The sequence below is a fragment of the Populus trichocarpa genome, chromosome 7 (assembly GCF_000002775.5).
Source record: "Populus trichocarpa isolate Nisqually-1 chromosome 7, P.trichocarpa_v4.1, whole genome shotgun sequence".
Taxonomy (NCBI): Eukaryota; Viridiplantae; Streptophyta; class Magnoliopsida; order Malpighiales; family Salicaceae; genus Populus; species Populus trichocarpa.
In genome coordinates this window covers 14,459,394-14,480,055 of record NC_037291.2, presented here as the reverse complement: position 1 = coordinate 14,480,055, position 20,662 = coordinate 14,459,394, and the positions used below count along the sequence as shown (strand labels likewise).

The following is a 20,662-nucleotide window of genomic DNA, read 5'->3' as shown; positions in this document are numbered from 1 at the left end:
TATATATATATATATATATATATAAATGCTTTCTGCTAGTTTGCTGAGAGGCCACAAGAATAATTAATTTCTGAAAAGTAGAACGCCAAATTGATCAAACATCTAAAAATTGCCTGCCCAAAAATGTGAGCCCTATGCTTGAAGGTGTTACAGCATGTTCTCTCTCTATCTCACTCTAATCTACAGAACAATGGCAATGTGATAACGACTCTGTAAAGCTAGATCACATGTTAAGGTAACTCCTGATACTTTCTTGTAATGAAGAAAAGCATGACTACAAGACCAAAAGTTCCTCAAACAAACGGCTGTCAGCCAAAACATGACAGAGCAGAGCATGGATTTCACTTCCCGCATCTTCACTTCATCTTCCCTCTTCTTCTTCTTCTTCTTCTTTTATTTATCTTCCCAGCCTTGGAGCCATCCATTATCACAAGAACAGCCTCTATAATGAAGCAAAGGAGGGTGATTCTCATTGCGCTGCCATCTCTTGTTCTCTTCCTCTTTTTCTTTTTCTACATCTTGTTCAACATCAGAGTGAAATCACTTCTCCTAGCTTCATCCAACAACCATTCCATTACACTCACCAAAACACCTCATACAGAAACCAAATTTAGCATCCTGATCGGAATCTTAACCCGCCCGGATAACTATGATCGCCGCCATTTCCTTCGCCTTGTCTATGGAATCCAATCATCTTCGATAGCTGAAATTGATGTAAAGTTTGTATTTTGCAATCTCACAAAGCCTGAACAAAGGGTACTCATAGCTCTAGAAATCCTTCGTTTCAACGACATCATCATTCTTGATTGCATTGAGAATATGAACAATGGCAAGACCTATGCATACTTCTCTTCACTCCCGCATATCCTACCAAGACATTATGACTATGTCATGAAAGCTGATGATGATGTTTTCATTAGGCTTGAGCCATTGTCTTTGTCACTAAAGCCACTACCATGGCAAGACTTGTATTATGGTTTTGTAATCCCTTGCAATAGCATGAATCCCTTTGCGGATTACATGTCAGGGATGGGGTTTTTGCTGTCCTGGGACCTTGTTGAATGGATTGGCAAGTCTGAAATCCCTGCGAATGACACAGTTGGGCCAGAAGACAAGATGGTTGGGAAATGGTTTAAGATGGGAAACAAGGCCAAAAACAGGTTCTCCAACAAGCCTGCAATGTATGATTATCCAGGAACAAATGGGAGGTGCTCGCATGAGCTCATACCAGAAACTGTGGCAGTTCATAGACTTAAGAGGTGGGATCAATGGCTGAATGTGCTTGAATTCTTTAATGTAACTAAACAACTTAACAACTCCAAATTATATCATGTATGATTTTTTGTTTTTTTGGACGAATCATGTATGATTGATCTTGAAGGAGAACTGGGAATCCATAGCACGACATCTTGTAAGATTTGTAGCACAATGGTAAAAGGGCACGCGCCTCGCTCATAGTACGTGCTAGAATCATGTACTTGAATTGAAAACACATCTTAATTTCTTTTCTTTTTTTTCCACCAAGAATAAAACACATCTTAATTTATTGATAAGTTAATAAACCAATCAAGAAAATGTATAATCTCTTTTAGAATTTACCATTAAGAAGTCCTTTTGTTTTTTATTTTGTTTGTCAAATCTCTAAATGATCTTTTAATTTTATTTATTACTCCAAGTGGGTTGAGATTAAATTTTCTACTTCTCAAATAGAAAATTCACTACATCAAAAATAGAAAATTCAATTAAAAAATTTTCCTTCCTTTGTTCTTTCTTTTTAATTTTGCATTTTTGTATCTTAATTCTTGGATTAGCTTTTACAACATAAAACTGAATTATTTTTTAGTTAAATCTTGAATAAATTGTTTATGTGTTAGGTTATTTGGTTATTGTCTTAAACCAAAAAAAAAAGATAATTGAGACAAAAATGACATATCTCTGTATCTTTCATGGAAATAAATGTTGATGTTTGATTCACATATTAATATTCATATATTTTAATTATAATAATTAAATAAAAATAAACTAATAATATGCTTAGTTTAGATTAAATTTAAACAAGTTTATACAAAGATTATAAATAAATATGGGAATTAAATGAAGAAATAAATCAACAAGTACAATATACAAAACAAATAAAAACTTAATTATTAAGGATTCATTTTAGTGCTTATTATGTAAATATTTATATCTTACTTAATAGGACAAATTAAAATAAATTCACATATTTCACATTGCAAGCATTATAAGATTGATATTCATTTAGTCAATTTAAGATTCAACAAGTTTACAATTATTAAAACTAGATTTTAAGTTGAAGCAGTTGACCATACTAAGTAAACCGATTGACCGCTTGTTTATCAAGAATGAAAACCTAGAAATCTGCAAGAATCAGTTGACCGATTGACTTGATCAATTTGAACCGGTTGATCGTTTTAGCTGTCAAAGAAAAAATATCAGCTATAAAACAATTAATTTTTGCTAGAAACATATATAGCTTGTCTGATTGAAGGATTAATATAGAATTTGAATACACACACACATATACAAGCTATTTTAAGAGCAAAAACACCTAATTCACCCAATATAAGAATTAATTGTATTAATTGTGTTTAATTAAGTTAATTGCAATATTTTTTATTATCAGCAAAACACATAATTCACCTCCACTTAAATGTTATTGTTACCTTAATCCTAGAACAATAATAAATTCATCCAAAGCTGATTTATTTTTATAGTAACATCTTCATCTTTTCACCCAAATATATTTTTGTTTATTTTATATTTATATATTCTCTCTAGAACAGTAACCAAACATAACTTAAATGATTAATAATAAATCTAAAGTAGCTCCTATTTATTGTTCATCGCCTCACAAGTTTATATGGATTCAAACAATAACTCGTTTTTTTTTTTTCTGATTCTTTAATTTGTTTTTTATTTTGATTTAATCCTTTGATATTGTATTTATTAGGGATTAGACTTTGCAATTTGTTTATATTTGCTTTCTATAGTGTTATTATAGTCTCAAGAAAAGACTCTTTTAGCATTGGGTTCGTGCTTTATTTTTTGGGAAATAATATGATTGAAAATTGAAGATTAAGGACCAAAATTAAGAAACAATTGAAATGGCAGGCCTTTTATAAAAATCCAAATGATTCTCAAGCTTTTTCCACATATTTTGCCTTGGGGAATTTTATGAAGTTACTTTTTGGTCCCTCTAGTATTGAATGTTAACGTCCACCTGGATTTGATGGGCTTTTAATGAGATCTTCAGGGTGTTATTTGAAGGATGCATCATCAGTGGAATGCACTTCGGCTCTTGCCATCTGCACCTGAGTAACTCTGTTATTTCAAGAAAAATCTAATCTTTTTTTCAGATATGAAAAAACTCTTCATCATTAAACTCATCTCATTAAATAAAATTAATTGATACCGAGAATGACGAATTTTGTTTCTAAAAAGTGACCAAATAGATAATTTTTTCTTGTTATTTTCAAGTGATTTTCTCTTCTTTTTTTCTTTAATTAAAAAATTAAAATATTTAAAAATAAAATTTCAGATCAAAATTAAAATTTAAAGAAAAATAGGGATGATAGAGGAAGATAAAGCAAAGTAGGAGGATGAAAAAGAACTTCTCCAATGGATTTTAGATTGATTCAGTTCGGTTTCAATTTCAGAAACCTGAAATCGAAAAACCGAACCGAAATTAATAAAAAACCAAACCGAAAAAACCGAGTCAAACTGAAAAACCATTAGAAATTATAAAAAAAACCCCTAAAAAACAATATATTTTTTGGTTTTTAATAAAAAATAACCGAACTGAACCGAAACCAAACCAATTGGTTGGGTTTCGGTTTTTATTCTAAAATAATTGAACTGAACCAACCAAACCTAAACCAGTCGATTGGAACCAGTTTCAGTTTTTTAAAAAAAATTCAATTTAATTTTTTAGATAAAAACCGAACTGAACCAAAAATGATCACCCCTAATTATAATGGTAACTTATAAAGAAATTTTATGGTATTGATAAAATAATTAATAAAATTCTATTAGTTACTCTATTAATCCACTTTGAAAAAAATAAAATAAAATTTATAATTTATAAAAAAAATATCCCGATTTTTTCTTCTATTTATATTTATTTATTTTATAAAATAAAAATATAAAATAATTAATAAAATATTACTAATTACTTCAAAATTATCTCTAGCATACCCTTCCATCTACGAACGGTAATGTACTAGAATACCACTAAGCACACACTCTCGTTACTATCCCCAGACAACAAACAAGCAAAACCAAGAAACCAAAACTAAACCCCGTCATAATCAGCAAGAGAAACATACACAGAATTTAGTGAGACAGAGACATGGGGCTGGAATCAGTGGGAGATCTAGCTCTGAACATAATCTTAACAAAACTTGGTCCAAAAGAGACAGTACAAGTACTATGTGTCAGCAAAAAGTTCAAGGATTTAGCTTCAGAGGAATCTCTCTGGTCATTATTTTGCCGTCAAGATCTTGATCTTTCTGCTCCTCTTGACCATCATGGAAATCATCTGCCTTCTTTTAAGGTAATTTAGGATTCAATCATTTTTACATTCTGGGTTCTTGTTGGTTTTTCTATATATGATGAATTCCTGGTAAAGTTTGGAGCTTTATAGTTACTTTCTGCAGCCAATCATTGAAGAAAATTTGTTGAAGTTTAGAAATTTATAGAGTGTTGATTGTACTGAATTGCTTGTCAAAATGTGTAATTTGGAATTGTAATAAATTAATTAGAACTTTATAGAGTGTTAATTGCACTGAATTGCTTGTCAAAATGTGTAATTTGGAATTAACTTGGAATTGTAATCAATTAATTGCTTTGCCCTTTGGACTTGTAGCTTGTTGGTATGTTTTGTTGCTGATTTTTGTTTTCTGGCTCTCTTTTTTTCTCTCTTTATGAAGAAAGTTTGGTAGTTTATAGTGTTGTTTGCACTAGATTGTTTGTCTTGATGTGCAATTTGGAACGGTAATCAATCATGTCCTTCTCCTTGAGAATTTGGTTTTGTGGCTTGCTGATTTCTTTGTGGACATGTATGCAAACAAGAAGGAAGCGTGTTTTTTGGTTTATTCTTATGAGGGTCACTGGTTAATCTTAAAATATGTTGAATTGGGTGGGATGGTGCCTAGCTTGACTTTCATCGAGTCTGAAAGCTGAAAATTTTCACTGTGCGCATATTTTTATTGTTTTTTCTTGGTATGTATTATTCATTTTTTTAAGAAATTAGTGAAATTTATATTTATTCATGTAAATCTTGGAGAAAATTATTTGAGGTCATCAGGAATGGTGTGATCTGCAGGATTATAGAGGTAGTAATTGCCTATGGCCTTAGTTAGAGATTACTGAAAAAGGGTTTCAAGTTGATGTCATTAAGTTGTAGTTTGGACTAATGCCTTGTTGATTCGGCTTGTATATTAGAATCATCTAATGGCATCATGCATGTTTACTTACATACACACACTCTCTTTCTCCAGGCAACTTATAAGTTATGGAGAGAAGCCTTTCATATGTATCCTTGGCCCCTTGTAAAGCGAGTTAAAAGTTGTTGGGACAGACTCACGAGCTGGTTGACCGCGAACTTTCCTGAAGTTAAGGCTACCCTAGGAAAGGGTGCATCAGAAGGTGAGATTCAAAAGTTGGAAAGAATTTTGAAAGTTAAGTTGCCTCTTCCCACAAGACTTCTCTACCGCTTTCATGATGGTCAACATTTCTCAGACAAAAATCTGTCAGGTGGCATGGCTGGTTGTCCATTGGGCCTGATAGGTGGCTACTGTTTTTATAATCACTCGGTTAATGTCTACTTATTATCACTACATGAGGTAATCTCTAAAACGCAGGAAATAGTGCGGCACCTGAACTTACCCGATACATCCGAGTATATTGTTGTGGCTGCTTCATCCTCATACGTTGGAAAGTTTTTCTTCCTGAACTGTTCTGATGGCCAACTCTATGTTGGGACCCAGAATTTTCCAACAGATGCAGAAATGATGCCATGTGTACCTCAGGCATTGATTAGTCCAGTCCATGATTTCAACAGTGACCAACAACAGGATGCTATGTTGTTATGGTTAGAAGAACATGGCCGTCGCTTGCACAATGGCATGATCAAAATTCTCGGCAAAGGAAATATTAAAAGCATCTCTCAGTTTCCAGAAGAATCTCCTCTCTGTTCAACTGCTGTAACCAGTGGTGTAAAGGTAAGCAATTGTATATGGGCTTGCACGTGTAGTTTTATATCAGGGCTTTTGTTTTTGTTTTCCTTTTTCCTCCTCTTTAGTCTTGGATAGGATTTTATTTTTTGCTTTCCATGTAGCATGGTTTGTACGCAATACGTGGTTGTCGAGTTAACTTGGAATGTAGAATTTAATAACTTCTTGGAGAACTGAGCAGGATAACATAGACCTGGGTTGAAATTTTGCAAATAAGGAAGTTCATCAATTCTGGGGGGGGGGGGGGGGGGTTGTGGAAGCTATCTGTCTCCAGTCCATGTTGAGGGTTAATGGCCCTCTGGCACCTAGGATTCGCTTGGAAGGGGGATAAGCTTTTTCCTCGTTCTGCACAAATTACATGCGAGTAAAAAAAAAAGCTAAATTTCATATGTTCCATTTCTTCAGAGTGGTATGTAACAGCTGTTTGTGTTGCACTACCTGAGGCTATATGTTTAATTCGGTGTAACTCTTAACCAATACCGCTGATATAAATTTTTAGAAAATCAACACAATATCTGCTGAATCACACCTGCAGTGTTATATGGTATCAACTTATAACTTGCAACACTTTTTCCTAGTAAAGTGTTGGAGGGAACATATAGTCTCTGATGTGTCTAAATTTTATGAGTAAAGCAGAGGATGATTTATATATTATTGAAATCTTTTGGGAATACTCAGTAGAAATGTAATGTTATTCATTCTTGTCTTTGTTAAAGTGCTGCTGCTATTGCAATTTTTATTTGTATCCACGGTTCCCTGCTGGAATTATGACTCTCATTTTTACTTTTGCTAGAAAGATGAGTAAACATTACATTCTTTGATACTAAATGTGTACATATTTTTATTTTTATTCTTTTAAATAAATAGTTATGTATCAACTAAAAGTGTTAGTAATTGTTTCCAGGTTCGTGCTTCTGCTGTTTTTGTGCCAGAGGCTGCTGATCTGGAAGATATTTCTACAAAATACGTGTTCGCTTATTCAATCCGCATGTCCCTTCTACCAGAAGGATGCATCATCAACGGAATGCACTTCAGCTCTTGCCAACTGCACCTGAGGCACTGGGTTATCAGTGCTAATGATACTGCTGTATCTAATGTCAATGCAGAGGCTGTGATAGGCAAGGTATGGCTTAAAAATTTCTTGGGTAGATATTCATTTCTATCTTGCTTTGAGTGGGAATTTCATTTTCTTTTCTTGGGTAAATAATTGGACTGCACTCACCAATCTTTCCACCCCTTTTTTCCCACCTTGTTCATAGACTTCTCAGGGTCCTCCTGTGTGGCCTTCTAGATGCAACAATTGGGAGCTTCTAAAAGTGCCTACTGGTGACAAAGTAGATGATATGAATCTTATGTAATGGCTTAGTTTCCCATTAATTTAAGAAAGCTACCGGGGAGAGTGCACGTGACCTTACTGAATCCATTAGATTCTGTGTTGGACATGGATTTGCCATTGTAATATCCAACTCTTGGCAACTTCTATATGGTTTTCCACCCTTTGTGGGGTAACCAAACTCCCAAAAAGAGATGAAGGCATGGTGCTAATTTATTTTCCTTGATTCAACAAACTTGAGCTTTAGGTAGCGTGAAGATCTTACTGGACTGATGCAACTTCTTGGTCCAAAAAAGGGGAGTGAAAAATAGGAACTGCTGTTGTTCCACTTGATATTTTCCGACTCTACCAATTTGCAATTTGGATTTCTAGGCAAATGATTGCCACGGATGATATGCCATGAACCAGGAATTCACAATAACAATCATACGACACAATAGAAGAAACTTCTTTGTGCCTATAACACCGTCTAAAAGGGAAAAAAATATAAAATTAGTTGCTTTTTGCTGCATATAATTATCAAAAATCCATATTATGAGGATATCTTTTGTTGTTTGGTAATTGTGCAGAATCTCAGACTTAACTTGTATGTTTGCAGTTCCCACTCTTGTTTCCAGGCGAGAAAGAATTTGTTTATGAGAGTTGTACACCTCTGCCAACTTCTACTGGCTCTGTTGAAGGTTCTTTCACATTTGTCCCTGGCAGGTAGTCCACATGGATTCTCCATATCCTATAAGTTACATCACTTCAATATCTTTAGAGCAAGGATTATAAGTCCTGGATGTGTCTGGAATGATCTTACAAAGATGGAACTGCCTTTTAGTTTAATGGCATTCTGTCACTATTTGGGGATTTTTGAGTTTCACATGACAGATACATAAATCTCATACGCCAATTTGATTGAACTATTATCATTAAATGAATCTGTTTATGGCTGTAGGCAATGCTTACCAAAATAGGGATATATTCGGTTGCTTGATCAGAATCTTGCTAATTCTTATAGCCTCGTAATTGCCAAAACCTAACTGTGGTTTTATCCTTGAACAGAAAATTTGAACACTGCTTTATCTTAGTCCGACAATGATATTAGCAGCAACAGTCACATCTTTCATGCACTAGTTTCTAATGCAAACTTATGCAGCTTTGTTTCTTCTTTTATAACCGTATTTCTTTTTGTTTCCTCAAGATTGGCAGATCCAAAAGGAATTCCATTTGAAGTTGAAGTCGGTCGGTTTCCGCTCCAACTGCCAGACTACATTTTCTGATGATCATCCTCGAGGTTGAAGGTCCTCAATAAAGAATACTTCCCTTGTTAATACATATAATAAAGTTGTGGTGTTTGGGGAAAACCTTGCTACATTTCCTGGATTGCCTGTTGTGTGTGAGCCACTGATTTCCCATTTACGAGTGCCTCTGGCTTTGGTAGAAATGAACTGTCTTCTTTCATTCTTTGCTTTGATATCTGTCATCACTGTTTCTTGGACTATGAATTCGTTGATTTCAAAAGGTGATTATCAAAACAAAATGTTTTCAAGCCATCCCAGATAGCGGTTGGTAAAAATGTTTTTTAGATACATTACCACAACGTTACGGGAACATTCATAAACAAGCCAAGTGCAGGCATAACAAGCAAACTTGCAGGATTTCCCCCAATCATGACAATATTGTCTATTGAACCCGTCAAACAAACTCCATATCAAGTCCGGTGCTAAATGCAAGTTTTGCCCCATCCAGTTTGGCTCTAGCTCGGGTTAATCCAGTTCAATCCATAATAGTGTTGATTCGGTTTTGATAGATTCAAATCTAGGTCATAGATTGATTTGTTCAATCAACTAGTTTTGACTGGATTAACTTTTGATTTGGTTCTACATAAAAATCAGTCCAGATGGAGTTGAGGTCGGTAAATTTCCAGGTTGCCTTGCGGAGTTGAACTGGATTTTATAACAATGTGATTATCTTCTAACAGTTTATTAATACTGAATCATAACAACATGAAAGGATTACAGAGTGTCCGATCCGAGTCTATGAACACGATAGGATGGTAAGGGTGCTTCCTGATCTTATGAAAGGAACTGGTAGGGGAATAATAGGTGATCTCTCAAGAACTATGAGCTCAAATGTTATGTTAATTTATCCATTGTTTACAATTTGCAAATTTTAAATTAGTTTAATGTTTTCGATTTAATTTAATATAAATTTACTTCTCTTACAAGGCAAAACTACTACTGCTACTACTTAACCTTTGACTATCCTTGTCCTCAACAAACTCCCATCCACCTGCATGATTATTGTTTTCAATTTTTCATGAGGATGTTGGCTGTGTGTGGTATGGATTATAATAAATTTTCTCCATTTTATTATTTTATTTTATTTTGTCTTTGAGAGTACTTTAGCATTGTTGAAGATTGCTTTGTGATAGAAAAAAGGGAAATAACAAGGCTACATGAAATGTATTAATAATGGAATATAACAATATATAAATACTATATGTTAATTAAGATTATATATATATATATATATATATATATATATATATATATATATATATTGTAAAATAAAATCCATACAAATGGAGATAAGCGTTTAATGTAATGATGTAATAGATGGTATGTACCATGTGTATAACATAATATATCACTAGCTGTGTCATACAAATGGAGAAATGTTTTTTTTTCCTTTTTTATTTGATGATAAGTGATTTGTTTTTTGTTAGGTAGGAGGATTTTTTAGGAGAAAATATTTATATATTTTTTTTATTTAGTTTAGAAAATTAAATATTATGCTTAATAATTTTATTTTTCCTAATTTTTTTAGGACTTTTATTGTTTTTTCTCTATTGTTGGGTTTCCTAATTTGTTTATGTTGTTTTTTGAGCTTATTAAATGAGTTGTAAACCTTTTAAAGAGGAGGCTAATTAATGTGGTTAATAATTGAGAAATAAAATTTTGAATTAGGGTTTTTGATGCAGTGACCATATTCAGCAGAATTTTATGTTGTTTCTTATTATTGTTTTTCTTGCGTTGTTTTCATCTATGTCAGTTGATATTAGAGCTTTGTGTCAATTGGAATCAGAGCCTAATGATCCATGATTACTGTTTGCTTGTTGTATACTGTAAAACAATCATGGTTGGAAAAGGTCACAAAATAAAATGTGTTCATGAAGGAGGGGATAAAGAGATTCCCTCTTGAGAGAAAAACATTCAGGAGATGGCGATTGAAGATACACAAAGGCATATCTTAGAGCTTACTTGGCGGTTGGTAAAAAAGACCCAACAAGAATAAGAGCATAGTAATTGTAGGTCCCTTACCAGTACCGAAACCTCGTTTCGGAGAAGGTAGCCTTTTGATCGGGCATAACATTATAGAGATTTTGGGTTTTGAATTAAACTTCTTGATTTTCCAGGAACTTTACAAGCAAAGAAGTTTATCGATTGATTAAATGAAGCTGAGAGGATCTTTATATACAAGGAAGTTTCAGAGCAAATAAGGGGGAAGCTCATTACCATTAGATTAAAGGGGTGAGCTTATTTCACCAAAATAAAATAAAATAAAAAGGTCTCGTGAGAAATAAGACAAATAAAAGGTTAATGCTTGTGAGAAAATGAAAGAGCACTTTCTTTCATTCTGGTACATTCAAACTTTGTATCAACGAATCCATAACATTGAGACAAGGTGGGTGAACTATTGATAAATACACTGATGATTTCTACCAACTAGTGGGCATGAATTGATTTGTCAAAAACAGAAAAGCAGTTGGTTTCCATATATTTAAATGGATTATGATAGTTCATCCAAGATGTATTGTGTTTGCAGTCTTTGTACATAGTTTTAGAAGCATATCAGAGGGCTTTGATTGTGGAGAAATAACAAGTTGTTGGGGGTAACTAACAAATGTGGCTTTTAGTTTTACCAGATTAACAGGGAGGTGTACACCAACGAACAAACACCATTCGTTTAAGCTGAATCAATAACTAAACAAACCACAAGTCAAGTTCGAGTTCTAAATACAATTTTAAATTTTTGGTGTTTTAGATATGGTAAAACAAACCACAAGGATGACTATTTATGGAAAGGCTAGCCTAAAAAGTTAGTGAGAGATTATTTATTGGCGAGAAAGGGTATTGTATTTTTTAGAATAGAAATATTCTTGAGGTGTGTGTCAATGCCTGATAGAAAAAAAAGGTGAAAAGAAAAAAAAAAAGAAAGAAAATTGAGCTTGGACAAGGAGCCAAGCTTGATTTGGGCCTGCTAGCAGGCAGCAAACTCAATGTGGGCTAATAGCATGGTGGTAGGCCTATTTATGACTTGCTTACAAGGTAGCAACCATGGTTTGACCTACTTACCAAAACTCCAATTTTATTTTTGCTTAATCATCAATTTTAATAATTTAAAATTCATCTTTCTCATAACACAAGACAATATTTATAATACGATAATAAATTCTTTGAAATAAATTATTAAAGATCATTTAAATGATGATCGATGTATTTATTAAACTTTCTTAAAGATGTTTTAAAAAATATGATTATCTAACTATCTTAATAAATTCACTATCTCAATTATCGATTTTAAAGGTTTACATAAATGCATCTAAAATATTTTCATAGATTCATAAAATCTTTATATCTAAAGGATTGATAAGTTCTTCCGTAACTAGATTGCCATCTTATAATCTTTTTATTTACAAATTAATCAATTAAAAATTACAATATTTAATGAAGAAAAAAAATTAATATAGTTATTTTCTAGTTCAAAAATTAAGCCTAATTAAACTGAATTATTTATAAAATGTGTGTGTGTGTATATAACCTTTCTTATACTTTCATCTAGAATTTTGAATATAAGCAAACTTGGTTGGTTCTAAGTCTTTCAATTTCTTTCCTCTTATTCGCAGGTGCTATCATATCTCACACAATCAAACCAAAATCGCATCCCAAGTTTGCTCATATTAAAAATTCTAGATGAGATGATAAGAAAAAAAGGAAAAATAGTTTAATACACAAACTATAAATTATATATTGAATAAAAAATTTATATATATATATATATAAATAAAAGATCGAGTTTTGAATCGAGTTTAATAATATTTATATCCTATATATTATTTATTAAAACCACAAATTCAGATCAAATTAAATTAGTATCCATTAATTTCAGGATAAATTACCATCCATTCTCCTCCCTCACCCCTCATCTTTTTAACAAAACCAGTGGGGAAATCTTGTCCAAACAATAAAAACTAGAAATCCAAATTTGGAAATTCACAAAGGGTAAAAAGCTATGTAATTATCAATCCCCATACAAGGTAATACAACTGCATTTACACCCTCCAAAAACCTTCCCTTTTTTTTTAATACAAAAATACATACATACATCTATGTGTGTATAAATACATGTTTGGTGTATTGTATAGATATAGTATATGTATACATATAGAAAAAGGTAAAGTGTGACCATGTGAAATGGCTTGAATATGATTCTCTTCCTGTTTTTTTAAACTTTCTTTACACTTTTGGGTTTTTGTTTTTAAAATTAGAATTGGAAGATCTAAAAGCCCCCAAAATCTCTCTGAGAGAGAGAATTCATGTCTGAATTATTTTCCTAGGAGATTCTCTGATTTTCCTGGTAAATTCTTTCTCACCAATCCCAAGGAGCTTTCAGCTGCCTGATTTCTTGGGTTTGCTTACTTTTCCTTGCTTGTTAATAATCCCTTCCCTGTTTTTCGTAATTTCTCTGTGTTTTGTGTAATCAGATCTCTCTCATTTTTCTTGGTTTTGTTGTTGTTATGCATAAAGTTTGAAGCTTTGTATCAAGTCTGATACTTTATTAGGTTTGTTGAGTTTGTGTCTTTAGTTTTTAGTGTTTTGTTGGAATTAGAGTGGATAATCTATTGTTTTGAAGTGTAATTTGGGTGTTTCTGAGGGTTTTTTTTTTTTTTTTGGCTTCTCTTAGGTGTTTGAATGTTGTGTAGCTTCAAAATCAAGACTTTTTGGCATTTCACTCTTTGTTGTGTGCAAAATCTTCATTTTTTGGACTGTTTGTTTTTGCCTTCTTGAGTTATTGAACTAGCTGTTTTAAAATTTGAATAGGGTTTTGGGGTTTTCGTGATTTGTCTGGATGGATAAGGATAAATCTCCTGGCAACCATAGTAGTGGTTTACCACCACCTTCTGGGAGGTATTCTTGTTTTTCACCCTCTGGGAGCTCTTATAGCGTAAAACCTGAGCAAACGCCTTCTACATTTCCTCCAAAGGCTCCTGGCAGTAGTTCAGACCCTAGTCATTTCGGTCATGGATTGGATTCTAATCGATTTAGTCATGATATCAGCCGAATGTCTGATAACCCACCTAAGAATTTGGGCCACCGTCGTGCCCATTCAGAGATTCTCACTCTCCCTGATGATATTAGCTTTGACAGTGATCTTGGTGTTGTGGGTGGTGGTACAGATGGGACAACTTTCTCTGATGAAACTGAGGAAGATTATTTGTCAATGTACCTTGATATGGATAAGTTCAGTTCATCCTCGGCCACATCTGCTTTTCAAGTTGGGGAGTCATCGGCTCCACCAGTGCCAGCACAACCACTGGCACCACTGCCTGCAACAATGGATTTGGGTGCTGGTCCTAGCGAAAGGCCTAAAGTTAGGCATCAACATAGCCTCTCAATGGATGGCTCGACAACTATCAAGCCGGAGATGCTCATGTCAGGTTCTGAGGAGGCATCTCACGCTGATTCCAAGAAGTCCATATCTGCGGCAAAGCTTGCTGAACTTGCACTTATAGATCCAAAGCGTGCAAAAAGGTATCCTGTCTCACATTCTTTTTAATTTTTCTATTGTTAAGGTGTGATTTGTTATATTATGAGATTGCTTTCGATGCTAATTTCATTTAGTAATATCGTGTTTGGATGGGAAGTTTTGCATGAAAATTAAAAGGTTGTGCCTGTTCTAAGAAATTGAATGTTTTTGAAACATTTTGTTTGTTTTGGGCGTCTTTGAGTTAGTTATTGGCTCCGTAACAACAGTCTTATTAAGTGCTGAATTTAATAGTTTTCACTTTTCATAAGGTACTTGTTGTAGTGATGCCCGGCTTATGAGGGAGTTGTTTTAGGAATAGTTAGTTATACAGATGGTACAGAATCTGTGTTAAGCTGTTAAATAAAGTTTACTGGTTGTATAAAAACTATGGACTTGAATTCCTCTGCTGCGAAGTCCACATCTCTCTCCACTCTCATCCTTCGTATTTTATACCCTTCTCTCATGGGGGAGAGAAAATAGACATGCCATCTTCTCATGTATTTTAGATTGACATCTGACGTGTTCTTTTCTGTTCTGTCTTAGGATTTGGGCTAACAGGCAATCTGCTGCAAGGTCCAAGGAAAGGAAGATGCGGTACATAGCTGAACTTGAAAGGAAAATGCAGACACTGCAAACAGAAGCGACGTCGTTGTCTGCTCAATTGACTCTTCTTCAGGTAAGTTGCATAAGCTCAAAGTGCTTTTTTATTTGTGAACTGTATCTGGTTTGACTTGATTGTACCATGGACGTTGTAGCCTACCTTTCATGTTTTCTGTATGTTATTCAAATTAGTAATGTTGCTATCCAGAACACATTAATGTATGTTGTATTGATAGTGGATGTATCTTTCTTTGGTTATGTTGTGACAGAGGGATACAAACAGCCTGACTGCTGAAAATAGTGAACTGAAACTGCGTTTGCAAACGATGGAGCAACAGGTCCACTTGCAAGATGGTAAGGGTCTTGGCTGAACTTTCTAAATACAATCAGACAACTTCAGTTGCCTTTTTTGTTCTTTTTTTCATCAATATTTGTTATTTCATTATGATTTTTATGAAGAGGCATATCAAAACCCATTGATGTATAAAAAGTGTACGAGTGCAAACTACAATGTTGCCCTGTTTTATCTTTTCTTGCCCATGTCATCTAATAGTGATATCCTCTTATGTCAGCGTATGCATGGGCTAGATATTTGGCATTAGTTGTGTACGCTTCATCAGTCTATGACTTGCATATTGCCATGCACAGGCTTGTCTATTTTCTGAGCTGTGCGCAATCTAGATTTGCTTAGAACTATTGTTTCAATATGGCAGCTGTGCGCAATCACACATACAGAGGCTTGTCTATTTTCTGAGCTGTGTGCAATCTTGCTTTTGCTTAGAACTATTGTTCAACATGGCAGCTGTGCTCCATCTAGATTTTGCTTAGACCTATTGTTCAATATAGCATCTGCATGCACTAAACCTCTCTCTCTCTTATGTCAGTTGACACACACCTCTCTTTTTCTCTCTTATGTCAGTTGACACACACACACAGAGGCTTGTCCATTTTCTGAGCTGTGCGTGATCTAGATTTTGCTTAGAAATATTGTTCAATATGGTATCTGCATGCGCTAAACCTCTCTTTCTCCCTTTTACATCAGTTGATCAGTGAAGAAAAATTAATATCCTCCTCTGTCTAGTGGCCAGGCATGCTGATTACTTGTCATTTATAACACATTTCAGTGTTAGAGGATTTTGTAGTTGTTTTTGTTGAGCTAAATATGGGATCAGCTGTGGTTCTCTGCATGCTTGATTATATTGGTATTACTTTGATTATTTGTTGATATTAGCCTGGAGCATGCATTAAAACCATAGTTGGGAGTTAATTATTTCATTCCTTGATAAGGGCTAGGGCTAGGAATTGAGCTGACTTTTCTTAATTAGTAAGATAATAGGTGTTATTTATGTTCCTTTTCAGTTCGGAAATTCTCCAAAATATGCATACTTCAGTCGTCTTAAAGTCGGGTTTTGGGTATTATTTATTTATGAGTCTTAAATGAATGCGCACTTGCTAGCATTCAACTGATGGTGTACTTTGCTTGGGATGCAATAATGTTCTGATATGGTGGTAGTTATGGATAACGATAAGAAATGTCTACCACACAAGAGGAAATAAATGTTGAAGTTTCTAAGATGATATAAGATATAGCCTGGGTAGATTGAGTGGCATGTAAAAGGTGTCAAGGATGCTATGCATTGAGTTATATATATTTTTTTGGCCCTTGCTGATGGACGTTTATTGCAGAAGTGATTGTTGTTTATAAAGTTGGTGTTCAAGTAGCTCTTCCACTTCCAAATTCTCGTGCATGCTATTTATTTTGTGAATGATTTCTCATGAACTCTAAAAAATTATTGCTAACTTACTCTATGCTTTGAGGTTTATAACTTACCTTGGAAGGCGGTAGTTTTTATTCTCATCCAGGGTTGTGAATAATCTCTTTTTTGTTTTTTAGTATCACGCTTCTGGAACTTGAGATGACTTTGTTAGAACTATTAAATAGGAGGTAGTCAATAAAATTTGCACAGCGTCCCTGTTTCTGTGTGGTTTTGCATATTAATTCTGAAATTATTTGGATTACCACCTTCTTCTTTTGTTACTCGTCTTAATGATGTTATTTGTTTTGCAATAGCCTTGAATGACGCACTGAAAGAAGAAATTCAGCATCTGAAGGTACTGACTGGTCAAGTGCCAAACTATGCATCTTTTGGAGGAGGCCAGCAATTATATCCCAATAATCAAGCAATGCATACTTTCTTAGCTGCACAACAGTTTCAACAACTCCAAATTCATTCTCAGAAGCAGCAGCAGCAGCAGTTCCAGCTGCATCAGCTTCAACAGCAACAACTTCAGCAGCAGCAGCAACAAGGTGGGGATTTGCAAATGAGAGGATCAATGGCTTCTTCAAGCCAGAAAGATAATTCATCTGAGGATAATTCCTCTTCATCAAAGGACTGAGAATAGCATGATCATCAGACCAGCTACAGAATGTTCTGTCTACTGATGTTTACATCCTAGTTACAATCTGTTGTCACATAGGACATTTACCTTTTATCTCCAGTCTTTTAGATACATTACATTCATACCTAATTTAGGCGGGTTCTATATTCTAGTTTCCTTGAAGATTGAGTTTGTAGCTTAAGCATTTAATATGTTATAGTTTATGTAGAACCTTGATGCAATCATGGGCCTTTGATGGCGATTTGTTGATTCAAAATTCTAAGCTTTGTCCTCGGGTGTACTCTTGTTCTCTACTTCTTGTGTGATATGGATGCTTGTGTGTTTGGTCACCTTTGTTGCTATACCACAGCCTTAAATTCACAACTTCAAGATTCTTCTAGTTACTGCATTTTTCTTGACTATTAAGCTACAAAATTCAGGATTTATTTGTCAAAACATCTTATTATCACAAGGGGATGAAGATTCTCAAGGAAAAAAAAAACTCGGGGGGAAGAGAGCTAGAAAGTGACAGAGAAGTCTGCAAGTTGTTTAACCATTGCTAAATGAAGGAAATTCCAAATTAAAGTCAACATTTAGTACACCACAGATAAACAAAATAGCCATCAAGGATGGTCTTGATGCTAGGGATAAGGAAGGGTAGCAATATGGTTATGAGCTACAGTTCCAATCCACAGCTTCCCTTCTACTTCTCTAACTTCACTCACTAGCTTCATTACTACACCCTTCGGATCCTCAAGAACTTCCAAGATTTCTCCGTTCTCATTGAAGAGGGAAACAACTGTGTACATCTTCATGCCCATCAGCCACGCTAAGTACCTCATACGGATTGGTAACCGGAAATAGACACTCTTCACCCATGGATTGTGTGTAAGAATCTCTTGTGCTGCTGTCCTGCAACAATCTATTGCAACCCAGAATTGGCCTTTTTCATTCAATCTTACATTGTCTGGAAAGCCAGGCAAGTTCGCAACAAGTTCCACCTTTCCGGTTTTCGGTCCTTCTAGCCAGTATTTCATTATTCTGTGGCATTACCATAACAAAATGATCAAGCTTATTATTACTTTGTAACCTACAAAGTGTTAATGTTCATGATGTTCATAGTCCAGTATTTGAATAGATTACTAATTTTGGATCTTACAACACCACGGTTATGTCAGAATTCTGTGAAAATTTTGTGGAATTACAGAGATATCTATACACATTACCTGCAATTGGTGGTCTCAGTGAAGACCAGGAAAGTTTGATCCTTAGATAGCTGAACTCCATTTGGAAATGCTAAGCCATCCAATACAATGTGAGTCGTTTTGGTAGGAGGGTCATATCTGAGAAGCCTACCAGTGGATTCTCCTTCCAACAATATGAAGAAATGGTCCCTGCAAAATAAATTCCTATTAAAATCTCCAAAACTTCACAAAATTAGCCAAATCTTGAAAAAACAGCTTCTGTTTTTGTGTACTCTTACACTCTATCGTATCTTTTGCTGGTGTCAGTAAAGAAGATGGATCCATTCTTGTGAATGTCAAGGTCATTTGCAAAGAGTATTGGTTCCCCTCTCACATGAGTGGCCAAAGGAGTAGCAAGTCCTCCTTCAGGTCCAACAACCAGAAGGCCATAATAAGCATCAGCAATGTACAAATTTCCACTCTCTTTGTGGAACCTCAGACCTAATGGACGACCACACAGTTTCTCATGCTTCCATTGCTTAGATGTGGTTGAGTCAACTCCCCTAGCACAAAGTTTCTCTGACCTTTCAAAGCCAATTCAAAGAATAATTAGCATGTTTCAAAGCCAATTCAAAAAATAATTAGCACAAATTTTCTCATGCTTCCATTGCTTAGATGAACTTGATGATCCTCTTGACTTGTTGAGATATATAGTGGGTTAATTTTCAACCAAATGAAAATATTGTGTGTTTTGATGATGTCATTAATAGAACTCACCAGTTTGTGGAAACAAGAGCAAATGTTTCCCATCCAACATCCTCTCCCATCCATCTCACAACACGTCCATCAGCCAACCCAGCATAAGGGCCTCGCCCCAGGCTGTCGAACTCCAACGATTCAGGGCCGAAAACTTCATTGACAAACTCCAAATTCCCGGACCCTAATCTGCTTTTATTGTCCCTAGGCCAGTTTTCCATGACTTGCTTGTAAGGTGCAAGGTCATGCTTGACAGGCTTGAAATCATGGTGTCCCAAAGGTCCCATTTTAAACGGATCCATTATAACAAAACCTATAGCTAAAGCAAGTACAAGGAGAATTGGATGCTGCAACAAGGTCGCATCTCTTTGTGATCCTTTCTTCTCCATCCCAAGGATCTTTGTTAGAGAGAATGTGGGTTGTGGTAAGGAAATATCTAGTAGGGGTGCGAATGGTGGATCATGAGGACACAACTAAGTGGATTTTCATATGTTAAGGAAATTGAGAGCATGCAGTGTTTGTGATTTCATTGCGTTCAGAAGTAGGTTGCCTGTTGTTGGCCATGTTAGTTGCATTTTTTCTTCTTGTTGAGAAATAAACAAGAAATTATGATTTCCTTGTGGGAATACGAGTTGAATTTTATCAATAAATCTAATTCAATCAAGACATGCAAATGTGAGCATTTCCTTCATGAATGGAATCTTCTTAACTAGTAGTGAAAGTAAGTTTAGCTGCATATACAGGCAATGCAATTTGTACAAAACAACTTCTGTAGGACAACTGCAGAGGATAAGCCTCATCATGATAAAGCTTCAAAGGCAATAATAGAATGTCCTTGCCTTTTCAAGAGCTTTATCCCTTTGAAATCCCATCAATTAATTCTGAATTCCATGCCATTCACATATTCTTATGTCATTTGACAGAATTAAGACCACTTATTATCATTTTGTTTGAACCCTTCAGGGTTTTCGACGATCCCATTTAAAACCCTTCAAAACCTTTAAGCTATCTCCCACCACATCTTCAAGAGAAGCAAAGCCTGGTTTGTTAACAAAGGCAGAGTTGAAAAATTCTGTCCTCCCTTTATCCTTCTTTACGAGACCTTTCCTTTCGATTGTGCAAAAATAATGTTATAAATTTGCCATCTTCTAATAGAACGTTCCTGTTCTCCAAGAAATCTATCACTTGAACATCCCTTGAATAGCAGTATCTAATATTGAAATCCATAACAAGAATCTCAGTCCAAGATCCCTCAACGCCATACTTCTTCATCAGCCATACCTCGGCAGATTTTGGATTTAAACTATGATCATAACTACAAAAATAAATGGAGTCTTCAAATAACCCTACATCTACCCTTG

At 34.7% G+C, this 20,662-nt stretch overlaps 4 protein-coding genes across 7 annotated transcripts; 3 read left to right on the top strand and 1 right to left on the bottom strand.

Moving 5' to 3' along the window:
* Nucleotides 1-66: 66 nt before the first annotated feature.
* LOC7491741 (hydroxyproline O-galactosyltransferase GALT3) lies at nucleotides 67-1,510 on the top strand. Its single transcript, XM_002309753.4, has one exon. The coding sequence runs from the start codon at nucleotides 259-261 to the stop codon at nucleotides 1,336-1,338; it is 1,080 nt and encodes a 359-aa protein (XP_002309789.4). The 5' UTR covers nucleotides 67-258; the 3' UTR covers nucleotides 1,339-1,510.
* Nucleotides 1,511-4,248: 2,738 nt separating this feature from the next.
* LOC7491742 (F-box protein SKIP16) lies at nucleotides 4,249-9,033 on the top strand. 2 transcript variants are annotated; one of them, XM_024605843.2, is made up of 5 exons: nucleotides 4,249-4,573; nucleotides 5,520-6,242; nucleotides 7,159-7,377; nucleotides 8,157-8,292; nucleotides 8,774-9,033. In XM_024605843.2, exons 1-5 carry the CDS (start codon nucleotides 4,370-4,372, stop codon nucleotides 8,869-8,871), a joined length of 1,380 nt encoding a protein of 459 aa, XP_024461611.2. In that variant the 5' UTR covers nucleotides 4,249-4,369; the 3' UTR covers nucleotides 8,872-9,033. The 2 variants fall into 2 exon arrangements, with proteins under 2 accessions (XP_024461611.2, XP_002309790.2); XM_002309754.4 differs by having other exon boundaries at nucleotides 4,251-4,573; nucleotides 8,186-8,292.
* A 4,010-nt stretch (nucleotides 9,034-13,043) lies between these two features.
* On the top strand, nucleotides 13,044-17,648 carry LOC7491743 (probable transcription factor PosF21). Of its 3 annotated transcripts, XM_052454722.1 has the most exons (6): nucleotides 13,046-13,212; nucleotides 13,540-13,579; nucleotides 13,677-14,387; nucleotides 14,926-15,058; nucleotides 15,252-15,336; nucleotides 17,054-17,648. In XM_052454722.1, exons 3-6 carry the CDS (start codon nucleotides 13,705-13,707, stop codon nucleotides 17,377-17,379), a joined length of 1,227 nt encoding a protein of 408 aa, XP_052310682.1. In that variant the 5' UTR covers nucleotides 13,046-13,212; nucleotides 13,540-13,579; nucleotides 13,677-13,704; the 3' UTR covers nucleotides 17,380-17,648. The 3 variants fall into 3 exon arrangements, with proteins under 3 accessions (XP_024461539.2, XP_052310681.1, XP_052310682.1); XM_024605771.2 differs by lacking the exon at nucleotides 13,540-13,579 and having other exon boundaries at nucleotides 13,044-13,212; XM_052454721.1 differs by lacking the exon at nucleotides 13,540-13,579 and having other exon boundaries at nucleotides 13,045-13,264.
* Nucleotides 17,649-17,898: 250 nt separating this feature from the next.
* Nucleotides 17,899-19,771, bottom strand: LOC7491744 (protein STRICTOSIDINE SYNTHASE-LIKE 13). The gene is made up of 4 exons (XM_002310391.4): nucleotides 19,323-19,771; nucleotides 18,845-19,129; nucleotides 18,588-18,755; nucleotides 17,899-18,402 (listed from the first exon to the last, which is right to left on the bottom strand). Exons 1-4 carry the CDS (start codon nucleotides 19,688-19,690, stop codon nucleotides 18,003-18,005), a joined length of 1,221 nt encoding a protein of 406 aa, XP_002310427.3. The 5' UTR covers nucleotides 19,691-19,771; the 3' UTR covers nucleotides 17,899-18,002.
* Nucleotides 19,772-20,662: the final 891 nt, after the last annotated feature.

Excerpts from the sequence above, each read along its gene's own strand:
- LOC7491741 (XM_002309753.4), top strand. The coding sequence starts at position 259 with ATGAAGAAAAGCATGACTACAAGACCAAAAGTTCCTCAAACAAACGGC.
- LOC7491742 (XM_024605843.2), top strand. The coding sequence starts at position 4,370 with ATGGGGCTGGAATCAGTGGGAGATCTAGCTCTGAACATAATCTTAACA. Across the intron at positions 7,378-8,156 it reads CAGAGGCTGTGATAGGCAAG|AATCTCAGACTTAACTTGTA; the intron begins GTATGGCTTAAA and ends GTAATTGTGCAG. Across the intron at positions 8,293-8,773 it reads TTCACATTTGTCCCTGGCAG|ATTGGCAGATCCAAAAGGAA; the intron begins GTAGTCCACATG and ends TGTTTCCTCAAG.
- LOC7491743 (XM_024605771.2), top strand. The coding sequence starts at position 13,705 with ATGGATAAGGATAAATCTCCTGGCAACCATAGTAGTGGTTTACCACCA. Across the intron at positions 15,059-15,251 it reads CTCAATTGACTCTTCTTCAG|AGGGATACAAACAGCCTGAC; the intron begins GTAAGTTGCATA and ends ATGTTGTGACAG. Across the intron at positions 15,337-17,053 it reads ACAGGTCCACTTGCAAGATG|CCTTGAATGACGCACTGAAA; the intron begins GTAAGGGTCTTG and ends GTTTTGCAATAG.
- LOC7491744 (XM_002310391.4), bottom strand. The coding sequence starts at position 19,690 with ATGGAGAAGAAAGGATCACAAAGAGATGCGACCTTGTTGCAGCATCCA. Across the intron at positions 19,130-19,322 it reads GCTCTTGTTTCCACAAACTG|GTCAGAGAAACTTTGTGCTA; the intron begins GTGAGTTCTATT and ends TGGCTTTGAAAG. Across the intron at positions 18,403-18,587 it reads ACTGAGACCACCAATTGCAG|AATAATGAAATACTGGCTAG; the intron begins GTAATGTGTATA and ends GTAATGCCACAG.